General features: G+C 41.8%; 1 protein-coding gene across 3 annotated transcripts in view; it reads left to right on the top strand.

Annotated features, from left to right (window-relative positions):
* HERC2 (HECT and RLD domain containing E3 ubiquitin protein ligase 2) overlaps positions 1–13,045 on the top strand; it is a 209,120-nt gene that overhangs the window by 108,054 nt on the left and 88,021 nt on the right. For all 3 annotated transcript variants that reach the window (XM_065591123.1, XM_065591131.1, XM_065591128.1), the window contains exons 32-38: positions 759–932; positions 1,030–1,166; positions 1,270–1,421; positions 1,846–2,037; positions 5,620–5,807; positions 6,362–6,554; positions 12,241–12,423. In XM_065591123.1, coding sequence (XP_065447195.1) covers positions 759–932; positions 1,030–1,166; positions 1,270–1,421; positions 1,846–2,037; positions 5,620–5,807; positions 6,362–6,554; positions 12,241–12,423 — 1,219 coding nt within the window. The remainder of the gene's footprint in view (positions 1–758; positions 933–1,029; positions 1,167–1,269; positions 1,422–1,845; positions 2,038–5,619; positions 5,808–6,361; positions 6,555–12,240; positions 12,424–13,045) is intronic.

The following is a 13,045-nucleotide window of genomic DNA, read 5'->3' on the forward strand; positions in this document are numbered from 1 at the left end:
TCTTCTGAATAAAAGAGACCAATAGGAAAAAAAACCCTAAGACAGTGAATAGCACGATCTCACAATCCAGTAATTCTGGCAGACACATTTGGAATAATTAATTGTCAGCTTAATATCAAGTACAGAAGAGCTACTTCATGTTTTAATTACATTTGTAGTATAGTTTTAAAACAAGCTTTTATGCCAGTGGTCCCCAACCATTTTCGTCTGGTGGGCACCAGACGACGAGCAACGGAGGACAGTGGCGGCGGACGAGCATCCGCCAAAATGCCGCCGACAAGTGGCAATGTCAATAGGCATCGCTGCCGAAATGCCGCCAATTTACGGTGGCATTTCGGTGGCGACGCCTATTGACGTTGCCGCTTGTCAGCGGCATTTTGACGGATGCTCGTCCACCGGCCAGTACGCAGGTGCACTTAGGCACCGCGTTGGGGACCCCTATTGTATGCCATGAGCTCTGAATCGCCAAAGACAAGCTTCCTTCATCTTGTTATTTAAAAGAACATTTAACCCCTTGACTTCACTTCAAAATAAATCAATCTAGTTGCTTTGTCCCTTTGAGTGCCAAGGTTTTTGAAATGATGCCTAATATATCTGATCATGGTATTTATTACACCAATATATGAACCTTTTCCTTAGTTTGAAGTCCGATTTTTAAAATATTTTTTTAATTTGGATATTGGAGCATATACAATACTCTCAGCTTGTTTTCTTATTGAATTAATTTGCTTAATTTAATACTTTTTCCCAATTAACAGGATAAATGGCAACCACTTTTGAGTACAGTTACAGGTGTTCATAAATATAAATGGCTGAAGCAAAATGTCCAAGGCTTGTATCCCCAGTCTGCTCTCCTCAACACCATTGTTGAATTTGCACTGAAAGAAGAGCCAGTGGATGTAGAAAAGATGAGAAAATGTTTATTGAAACAGGTAAAAATGAGTAAAAATGAGTTAAGTATTTGGGTTGAGTGGGTTAAGTAATTACACAAAAGTTTATTGATTTGTTGATTGATTTTATTGATTGCAGTTAGAAAGAGCAGAAGTTCGTCTGGAGGGGATAGATACAATTCTGAAACTGGCAACTAAAAGCTTCTTACTCCCATCTGTGCAATATGCTATGTTCTGTGGATGGCAGAGGCTTATTCCAGAGGGGATCAATATAGGGTAAACAGGCTTTTTCACTTTTAATATGTTTCTGACTTGGGACAGGGGAGAGACTGTAAAATAATCTTTTTTTCTCTTTTCTCCCGCCCCCCCTTAAATAAAGGGAACCGCTCACAGACTGTTTGAAGGATGTTGATCTGATCCCACCATTTAATAGAATGCTGCTGGAAGTAACTTTTGGAAAGTTGTATGCGTGGGCTATTCAAAATGTCCGGAACATCTTGTTGGATGCTAATGTCAGATTTAAAGAACTAGGTGAGCTTTAATCTTAGCCTTAGTCTTCTGTTGTTGAATCAAAAACTCTAGTTTGAATATAATTGATTTCATGTACTAGCTGAACAGCACATTTTAATGTCTTACTCTTTCTTCATGCTGCTGAGTATTTTTATAGAAATGTGTCCTTTTTCTTTCTCTCTCTCCCCTCCCCCCCGCCCCCAATTAAGCTGAGTTTCCAATATTTAGGAGAATATTCTTGGTTTCCTGATAGGTTACAGCACTTAAATAACCAGTCACTACTCTATATATCTTGGAACTTCCATTTTGGGGGTTCCTAAAGCCAAGGGTAAAGTATAATTATTTTAAACTGTTTAAATTTATAATCTATTTAATTGTAGCTCTTATGCATTAATTTGCTCTGCATTATTTATATTTACTTAAAGGTATACTAATTCTGAACTAGGTATCCAACCTGTTCCTCTGCAAACCATTACTAATGAGAATGCTGCCGGACCAAGTCTTGGGACCATTCCACAAGCACGTTTTCTGTTGGTCATGCTCAACATGCTGACCTTACAGCATGGTGCCAACACCTTGAACCTCCTTCTCAACTCTGGCATGCTAGCGTTGACGCAAACCACGCTGCGGCTAATAGGTATGAAATCTTCCAGCTTTTTGTTTGTAAGAATGTATATGTTTTGAACAATGAATTATTTCACAGGTTTTAACTTCCACTGCATTGTAAGTAGGACACTTCACTTGTTAAGAACTGGTGATCTGAGCCACTTGGCTATACTACTGCCCAGTCTGTAAAAACATGTGCCAGTGAAGTAGAACGGGAAGTGGAAAGCTTAGGTTGACATATGCGCCTTATCTCAGCTGTGACTTGATGAGCATTATGAGTAATCTATCGTTGACAGTTCTCGTTACAGTCTCTGTGAGCTATATGAACACAGGTGTTTTAATAACTCCCACTATATTGTTTCATTCAGTTTGTTGCTGTAGGAGCTTCCCCTCTATGCACAGAGATTGGAGGTAGTTTTAGCATTTTGTCTGAAAGTTTCATTCACTTGATTCTTCATAAGAACTTGTGCAGAATTAGATATATAATAGTTGAAACTATTCTGCTTTTGGTCCCGTTTCCCCTCCCCCCCCCCCCCCCCCCCGTGTCCCCTCCCGGCGCCCCACGATAGCAAACAGTTATTCTGACAAGGTTATTTAACCCTTCCAGGTCCTTTTAAAACTACGTGGGCAGCAAAGCAAAAAACAGTGTTTCTGGAGCACTCCTTTCCATGCAGCCATTGCCCCCACTACTGTTGCAAAGCAAAATAAAAAGTGTCCTCCTAAATATAAGAGGTGTTTTATTTGAAGTACTGCTTCAGCAGTCTCCAGTGGTGGAATTATGCCATTTCTATTCATAGTCTGCAGGGACGCATTTTGTTACACTGAGAGCTAGGAAGGAAGGCCTCTCCAAAGCAGGCCTCTTCAATAGAAAGTAAAAATCATACTGTTCATCTTTCGTTCTTTGCAGATGGTTAACACAAAATCAGATATTGGCAGCAAAAAGCAAAAGGTTTTTAAGATCACCCACTGGGGAAAAACTTCATATTTCTTGTAAGGCTAAACATCTGGCATTCTGAGAGATGTTCTCAATTAATTGGGGAAAGAAGTGACTGTCTCTCCTGAAAGGAGCTTGCAGAGCTGTATCTCAAGGTACTTTCTCTTCTGTTCCCAGCATCCCAGTTACCTGTGGATGAACAGAATGAGGGCTTATCTTGGTGAATATATTGCTCCTCAAAGAAGTTTTCTTTCTTCAGTGTACGAAGACCTATAAATGGTTATATTTATATTTTTTCCACCAGTGCTCCCACTCAAGCTGAGGAATGACTCAAGCTGAGGAATTAAATATTAGACATCATGGAAAATTTCCTCCTTTCCAAAGTGCAGAAAAATTAACACCACTTGTATGGATTCAGAACAGGAAGAAAAGGAAAAATTATTTCATAATACTTCTTTTATGGACAGTCTAACACTTTCCTCTGAAGTGTTTGATGCTGGCTACTGTGACCTGAATCAAGCTACCAGAGTAGATGTAAACATAGAAATTGCCATACCAGATTAGACCAATGTTGTAACATATAGGCAGACTACTGAAGGTGTAGAATCAGATTTGAAGGGGGAAAAGTCCTGGCAAGAATAAAAGTCAACTGGTAAACAAAAGAACTTACATTGAATCAAGGCTCTAAAGCCTATATAGATGTGGCTTCACTAGCTAATGATTGAGTTCTGTTTTGGGGTCTGATGATTTTTGGCAATTTCAAATGATTCAGTAGACTGAGAATTTGAATGCATGGTGAGATGAGAGTGTGAAGTTTCTCTGGTTTGCCTGTTAGTCTCACTGGGCAGCCATGTCATGGTGGTGTGAGACTTCAGGAATACTGACCGGCATACCCATGGGGATATTATTTGCTTTTTCATTGTTTTGTTCAACACAAAGTCTCAGGAGCTAAATCTTCCATAGTTAGATGTCTTAAATTCTATACTACATAAGCTTATTTACTTGTTTACAGGTAAATAGTACCTGAAGGCATAGAGTCCAGTATCAGGGGGTAGTCTGTATCCACAAAAACAACAAGGAGTCCGGTGGCACCTTAAAGACTAACAGATTTATTTGGGCATAAGCTTTTGTGGGTAAAAAACCCACTTCTTCCCTCCTTGTTGTTTTTTTGAAGGCATAGAGGCTCACTCAAGTAAATAAAACTCACTCTCTTCGTATGAAGAATTCTGTAAGGCAGCAATTTGACCCTCAGCTTTCACCTTTCTCAAGCACTGCAAGCTGGAGCTGCATGTGCCTGAGGACGCATCCTTTGAGGAAGGCGTGTCCCAGTCAGTAGTATAAAAAACCTTTGTACTATTCCTTGAGAAATGAAGATCACTCTTCTAGCCTCCTTTGTTTTACTTGCCCCACTACCCACTCTCCTTTTGTGTTTATTTTTCACTGTTTGCTACGCCTCTGAGGTGATGGACTGAATAAGGTAACAAGACAAAGAATGGAAAACTTGTTACCCATTGACTTTTTTCCCCCTCAAGCTGAACCTGTCCATACTTTCTAGGATAAGAATCTGTTTCCTATTTAGGGGAGTGTGTGTAGTTTAATTGTTATTTCATATTAGGGTTTTGTACTGCAGTCCATCATTGTAGTATCCAAACGGTTTTCCTACAAAATAGATTGGCAGTAGTAGGGTTCTCAGTGGGCTTCATGGACTTTCGCTTTTCTCCCTTTTTTAATGTTTGTGTCATCACTTATTGTTTTGTTATGACAATCCTGGTTGAGGAGTTAAGTAGGCAGAGCTTGAGTTCAGAGCACTTGAACTTCTGGTCTCAATACAATGATGGATTGTGGGGAGAGAATTTAAATAAATGAAATTTCTTTGACTTTTGTCTACAAATGGTAAACTTAAGGTATTGAAGGCTTACTTCCACCAAATGACAACCAGGTTTTATATCCTGTTGCATTCATTTCTTCTCAGATAAAGACTGAAATTAGAGTTTGGGAGTGTGAACCCTTTAATTTATAGGTTCTTTTTTCACTTGAATGATCCAAATTCCCTTTCTCCTTCACTATTGCTACATTTGCTTTACGCGAAGGCTAAATACTACCTGCTCTTTTCTCCTCCTCCCCCCTTCCCATGAAGTTCCCCTTAGCTGTGCTTCCAGCTCTGTTCACTAGGAGTGAGACTAGTTTTCTTTGAATTTTTTCACATGATTGTACCAGCAGTTGAACCTCTAGACTAGCATGTACAGATCTCTGCTTTCATGTAGCTATATTACTCAGCAACATATTTGCTTGATCATATCCTTACCAAAAGGTGTGCAACTATTTTCTAATCCTTTCACTGGACAAAAAATGGTGGTAAAGACCTATGTAACACTTTCTGCCACTAGCCCTGCTTGGATGCTGGACTAAATCACCCTAATATTTCTTCCATTAGTCTGTATTATTTTGAACAAAGATAATGTATGTTATAACCCCTTTATTTTCAAAAACTTAATTTCATAGTCTCTAAAAGCTGGAATGACTGCATCACTTGATAACACCTGTCTTCTGAATACTAACGTCTCATTTTAAGTATTAATATGACACGTACTGTATGTTTTAAAAGGTTTTTAATTGGTGCAACAAAGGTCATGTCTTAAGTATCAAGCTATCTTTGTTTCTTATGGATGTTTCCTTTAGGGCCTAGTTCTGATAACACTGAAGAAGATATGATTGCTGCTTCTCGGGGAGCTTCTGCCACAGTTTTGGAAGAGTCAAGGAAGGAAACCACACCAGTTCAGCTCCCTGTGTCTGGGCCAGAGCTGGCAGCCATGATGAAAATTGGTACCAGGGTGATGAGAGGGGTGGACTGGAAATGGGGTGATCAGGTACAAAATTATGTTCCACTTTCATTTTGTAATATGTCTGATTAATCTACAGACAGTATTAATGGACTCGTAATGTGAATTATATCATTTGCAGGTTTTTAGGTAACAAAAAGACAAATATTTAATATGACACTAGGTCTCATTTCTATTGTAGAGTAAATTATTTTTCACTGAAACTTTTCTCTATTAAATCACCATTTAAAAGGAAGCAGGATCAATTGTGCTTGGGTGCAGCACATGGAAGCTCATCTGGTGTGAGGAACTTGTACAATGTGTTAAATGTTTCAATGTGATTTTTTTTTTAAGTATATTATCGCTGATTGCCATCTGAATTAAAAATCATTCTAATCTGAAAATGTTTAAAATGAAACTTCTATCATATGAATGTGAAAAAACATCTTAAGAGTTTTGAGAAAATACTATGGATTATTTTGTTTTACTGCACACGTGCACACAAATTTGGTGGAAAATTAGTGAGAAATTGTATAACTGAGTCATCCCATTATTGGCATAGATATGAATTGTTGGTTGACTGAGCATCTCTGTTCTCTCAGGATGGGCCCCCTCCAGGTTTGGGTCGTGTGATTGGTGAACTGGGAGAGGATGGCTGGATTAGGGTTCAGTGGGACACTGGCAGTACAAATTCTTACAGGATGGGGAAGGAGGGAAAATATGACCTCAAACTGGCTGAGCCACCACCTGCAGCTCAACCCACAACAGAAGACTCTGATACAGAGGATGATTCTGGTAAGAAAGTACTTTGTTAAAATGGAGGCAGACATCTATCTGAATCTTCAGTGCTAGGACTTTGTAAGATCAGCAAAATGAATTTCACAACAGGAAAAAATTATCCAAAAAGCTTTTTCTTTACTTACCTGGCATAAATGTATATGTGGCTGATGTTCCTTTTCAACATAGAAAAGCTATTTTGAAGGGATGGGAAGGTGACAAGCACAGGTATAGCCTGTGAGTATTAGTATTGCATCTGCTGAGCATGCATTTGGGAAGGAGGGGGTATGCTGTCCAGCTGCTGTGATTTCAGTGCTGTATCATGGCAGGCACATCTGAATATGATAATGTTAATTCTAATGTAGGAATTGTAATAAATATTCCTAGGATGTGTCTTGTTTGTCACATATCTTGTCTTTCTCTCTCTTTGATGTATTGGTTATTATGGGAAAAATGCTGCGGTGGGAAGAGCTTGGAAACATCCACAAGTACTACATGATGACTTGCAATTTATACCATGGTGTTGGAAATATAGGATGCTTTCCATGATAAGAGTTGTAAAAATCATACTTCTTCAAGTAGTGTCCCGATGGGTGCTCCACTTCATGTGTATATGTGTTTCAAGCACTTGAACAAAGATTTTATGCTAGCAGTGCTTGTTTGGCCTACTCGTGTGCCCTATGCCTCCATGTGCCAGACACCAAGGCCATATAGGGATGCATGGGCCAACCAATGTCAGTTCCTTCTCTACTGCATTGGCCTGAGACAGAGCTCTAGTGTGCCTGCCTTGAGTGTGCCTCGGCTATTTTGTATTCTTCTTATAGTTGTTTAAGATTACTTAATATAGTTTGTTGTTGGTAGTAGTTATAGTTAGTAACTTTTAGTAGTGAGAGGATAGTGTCGTCGTCCCCCCTTTCTCCTTGGGGAGCCTTGTCTTCCTGGCTGGGCGTACCTGGCTTGCCAGGCTACAAAAGCTGCCTTTCCTGCCAAGAGGCTATACCTGTGCTTGGCAGCCACTTTAAGTGTGTTGGTTGCTTGGGGGAATATCATGTCTCCCAGAAGTGCAATTTCTGCCTAGCCCTCAAGTCTAGGGCAAGGAAAAACAGGGAGATTAAGTTCAGACTGTTAAGGATGGAGTGCTCACTTAAACAAGTATCTGAGTCAGGTCAGGAGGGCCTCCCCCCGTACATATGTCTCTGGACAGATACAATGCCCCTTTGACCTTAGTGCAGGCTTCCCATAAGAAGGGGAGATCGTTGGAAGCTTCTGAGAAGGTTCCCAAAAAGAGGAGTACGAACTCATCTGAAGGAGCTTGCTCTGAAAAAGCTTGGGTCCCCTGTGAGGTCTATGGTCTCCGAAGCTTCAACCTCTTGGCTTGGTACTGTGGGGTGAAAGGACTCCTCTTCTGGTACTGGCAGAACTGGAAAGCCTCAGAACTCAAGACAGAGACATGACAGTGACAGAGCTTCATTATGTTCTAGCAGGGACAAGGAGGGGAAGCATAAACACCTGGGTTTGGTACTGTTGGGCTCAGTCCCACAATTGGCGCCTACCCAGTTGGCACCCTTGGTACTGAGCAAGCAATGGCAGCAGGCTCCATCAATGCCCACATCGGTATGCCTGACAGTGGTATTATCCGCTTCAGCCACCACATTGGTACCATAAGAATTTAACTATGCAAGTAACAGATGAGCCGGTCTCAAGACTGCTTCCTTTCCCCGGTACCGCAGGACTCTCTGCCCTTTTTCTTTGGGGGTCTCAGCATTGGATGATGATGAGGAGGATGGAGGGGACATCTATTTTGGTCAAGGATTCCCCTACGTATCCTATCAGAAATCCATTGTTTGACAGTCACAGGGAAGATCGTCACCATTATCAAAGATGGTGGAACCAGTTCTGCATGCCACTCCCACTCCTTCCTGTATGGAGTCCCCCCAGTGGGATATATTGGGATCCCTGCACTACTTACCGATAGCAGCTCTCCAGACCACTAGTACTGTCTCAGGGGGAGACTAGGCTTATTCAGTCCTATCCTCTCCAACCACACCCCCTCTTCCCCTGCACAGAAGGAGACATTTGAGGAACGGGAGTCCAGCATGGGTAAAGAGGCTACCCCTCAAACACCCATTTCATTCTTGTCTTCAACTAAAGCAGTTATGCCTCCATCACCTTCCATGGCTGATGATTTTTGGCAATTTCAAGACCTAATAAGTTGGGAACTGACTCTCTTCAAATTCCACTCGAAGAGGTCAGGGATTCACAACACAAATTGCTGGATCAGCAGTGCCCTCCAGGGTGGCATTACCCATCAACAAGGTGCTCCTGGATCCAGCTAAGACAGTGTGGCAAACACCTGCTACTATTCCACCAAAGTGTAAAAGGGCAGATAAAAAGAATTATGTTCCCCCTGAGAACTCTGATATCTTGTTCTCCCATCCTGACCGTGGATGCAGTAAAAGAGCAGGATAGGCAACACCTCTCAAGTTCTGCTCCACGTGACAAGGACCATAAGAGACTGGATCTATTTGGCCAGAAGTTCTATTAATCAGCAACTCTGCAGTTCAGAATTCAGAGCTATCAGGCAGTTATGGTCAAATACAATTTCACAAACTATAATAGACTGATGTCCTTTATTGAACACCTGCCACAGGACCATAAGGAACAGTTCTAGTTCAACATTTCAGAGGGCCAGTTATTTGCCAGGACCACTCTTCAAGCATCCATGGCTGTTACGTGCAGGGTGTCATGGCTTTAGCTCCTGGTGTTTCAGTGAGAAATACAGAACACTGCTGAGGACTTCCCCTTCAGTGGTTGTAGGCTTTTCTTGGAGACCACAGATGGAGGACACTGAAGGACTCTAGAGCCACTTTACATTTCTTGGGCATTTATACACCTACAGATAAAAGCTGTGTAGTGGGTCACAAACTACCCAGAGATCACCTCCTGCTCAGTTCTCTGGATTCCATAGATCTGTTGAGCTCCCTTTGGAGAGAGATGCCTTTCCTATTTCCAACATGCCTAGAGGCGGACTACTATAGACAAATGAGTTGTAACATCCATTTTACATCATTCCTTCCCTTTCACCCTCCCCTTCCCTCTTCAGGAACCCCTCTTATGAGCTTGTGTTGAGAAAGGAGGTGATCTTTTTCTTCCAGTTAGGAGCAATAGAGCTGGTCTCTCCTCTTCACATGGGCAAGGGGTTTTACTCAAAGTATTTCCTTGTACCAAAGAAAGATGGAGGGTGGAGACTGATTTTAGAGCTAAGACTTCTACACAAGTTTATAAAGCCTCACAATTTCAGGATGGTGACTTCTTTCACTGGAGAAGGGGGATTGATTTTCAGTCTTTGACCTACAAAATACCTGTTTGCATATCGCAATATACCTTTTGCACAGGAAATATCTGTGATTCTCTGTAGGCCAGGATCAGTTTCAATAGCAAGTGGCTTCCCCTTGGTCTCTCCTTGGCCCCAAGGGTGTTCTCCAAGGTCCTGGCAGTAGGGGCTGCTTATTGCCAATCAGTGGTGATCCTAGTCTTCCATTACCTTGACGACTGGCCACTCAAGGGCCATTTTTATGAAGCGGTGTTTTCTTCCACCCAGATGGTCCTTGCTTTTCTAGGAATCGAGTCTTCAGCTAAATGTAAGGACATCCACATTAACCCCCATAAATAAGATACAGTTTATAGGGGCTTCCCTGGCTGTTGACGAGTTCAAAGCTTGCTTTCCCTTAGATAGGTTCATAACCTTGTCATGTTTGGTATGGACAATTCAGTGGAATCCTTGCACCACTATAAGAAACTGTCTCCAGCTCCAGGGACACAGGGCAACTTGCACTGTTGTGACGGATTATGCAAGGCTATGCCTCAGCTGCTTTCAAGATTGGCTCAAAATGTCCGGTTCTTCAGTAAGACACACCTTGAACAAACAGGTGACGGTTCCTATTTATGTGAGGAACTCCCTGGATTGGTGGAGAGATCAACTCAATGTCTGTGAGAGTGTTCCTTTCTGTTGCCCAGCTCCATCACTAATTTTAACAGATGCATCATTGTGGGGATGGGGAGCTCCCCACATGCTTTCATGGCTCAGGGGAGATGGACAACTCAGAAACAAATCTCCACATCAATCTGTTGGAGTTCAGGACTGTCAGGAATGCCTGCTTCCATTTTCTATTTATCTCCTCTCACAGGATGTGGGTTGCACACTTCACCCCAACCTAGGGGTTCTTCACCTCTGGGCATGGTTCATAGATAGTTCATGGGTTAGAATCCTCCTGCTCTGAGGAAGTGCAACTGGTGTACTAAATAGATGGAAGAAGGCAACCCTTACTATTTACTTGCAGCAATGGAAGAGATTCTCCCACTGGTGCTTCCTCCCTGAATCTGTGCCTCTTTCAGTCTCCTGGATATGAAGAAATCAGGGTTATTAATTAGCTCAGTTAAGGTCCGTTTAACCTCAGTATCAGCCTTTCATCTGACTATAGTGAGGTTTTTCATATTTGCTCATCCTGTATCATCTAGGTTTATTAAGGAGTTGGAACTCCCCGACTAAAGACCCCATCCCAACCTGGAACCCAGTCACCTCATGAAACAGCCATTTGAAGCCATGGCAACCAGTTCTCTACTCCATTTATCTATGAAGACTGCCTTTTTAATAGCCATCCACTTGGCCCATAGAGCGTGGGAGATTGGTGCCTTAATGGCAGATTCCCCCCCGCCCCCTTCTTCAAGAATAAGGTTTCTTTCTGCCCACATCCTAAATTTTTACCTAAGGTTTTCTCGGAGTTTCACCTTAACCAATCTATTCGTCTATCAGTGTATTTCCTGAAGCCACATATCTCTCTGACAGAGTCCTGTTTTCATACCCTGGATGTTAGAAGGGCACTGGCCTTCTACTTGGATAGGATCAAGTAATTTCAGAGGTCACCTAGGCTGTTCATCTCCTTTGTGAATAGATCCAAGGGGTCCACAATCTCTGGTCAGAAACTATCCAGGTGGATATCTGGTTGTATTGTCACTTGTTATGAGACTGCAAGCATTCATCCTCATCCTCCTCAAGGGGTGACAGCACATTTTACCAAGTCACAAGCAAAATACATGGCATTGCTTTAGAAAATACTAGTGTCTGATATATGTAGGGCTACTGCATGGGCTTCCGTACATGCATTTTCAAAGCACTAAGCTTTAAGCCATGATGTCAGATCTGATGTGGCAGTTGGTACTGCAGTACTGTCTTCAGTTCTGGACTCAGTTCCAATGCTTCCTCCTTCCTCTGGGGAAACTGCTCAGAAGTCACCTGAAATAGAGCACTCATACAGACAGTACTTGAAGAAGAGGTTACTCACCTTGTGCAGTAACTTCAGTTCTTTGAGATGTGTCCCCTTGTGGGTGCTCTACTACCCTCCCAATCTTCCCCTCTGTGGAGACATTCGAGTGGAGAAGGGACTGAGGGAGGTTTGTCTGCATGTCTCTGTATAGCCTCAGTGTACAGTGCGAGGAGGCATAGGGCATGTGTACGGGCCAGACTGGTACTACTAGTAGAAAATCTCTAATCAAATGTTTGAGAATTGCATGTGCATCTGAAGCGAAGCACCCATAGGGACATACATCTCCAAGAACTGCAGTTCTTTTACCTGTTTCAGAACATTTTGTTTACCGTGTTAGCATGTTGCTAAAGTAATTATTTAGCTTTCGTTTATTGCTCCAGAAGGAGAACAAGCTGAAAGGAACCTTCACCCCACTTCCACGATGCTGATGAGTACCGTGAACTTGTTACAGACGCTCTCTCTCTCTGCTGGAGTCCATGCTGAAGTCATGCAGAATGAAGCGACCAGAACTTTGTGTGGATTGCTTCGCATGTTGGTGGAGAGTGGAACGATAGATAAATCAAGTATGTGTTACATGACATAGTCTGACCAAATAAACCCATCTGTTTTCAGGCGGTATATCTTACCTGATTTTTCAGTAATTCCTTTATTTAATTCCTAATCTTTTAAGGTCAATGTTCAGTAACACATTTAGATCTTCTCAAAGCATCAATTTTACATATTTGTGGAAAAATCACAAATTGTTTTGTGGATAGAATACACATTTATCTGTTAGTGCTGGTGTGCCGCACACTATACAAAGTCCAGACTGTCCAACCTGTAAATGGCTTCCATTATAAGGAATCTTAAGTCAAAAAGGACTTTTCAGGTTGGGAAGGACAGCATGACTTTATAATCAGGCAAATCATAAATTTGATGATAATATATCATCTTTATAATAACAACTTCTTGCATCTGAAGAAGTGAGGTTCTTACCCACGAAAGCTTATGCTCCCAATACTTCTGTTAGTCTTAAAGGTGCCACAGGACCCTCTGTTGCTTTTTACAGATTCAGACTAACACGGCTACCCCTCTGATACTTTATAATAACAGTAACTTTAAGCAAATTTTCCAAAATGGGCAGAATTGTAAGGTAGTATAGTCAGTGTGTGGGTGAGAATTTGCTTGCAATAGATATTCTCTCTT

Source organism: Chrysemys picta, chromosome 1, assembly GCF_011386835.1.
Source record: "Chrysemys picta bellii isolate R12L10 chromosome 1, ASM1138683v2, whole genome shotgun sequence".
Taxonomy (NCBI): domain Eukaryota; kingdom Metazoa; phylum Chordata; order Testudines; family Emydidae; genus Chrysemys; species Chrysemys picta.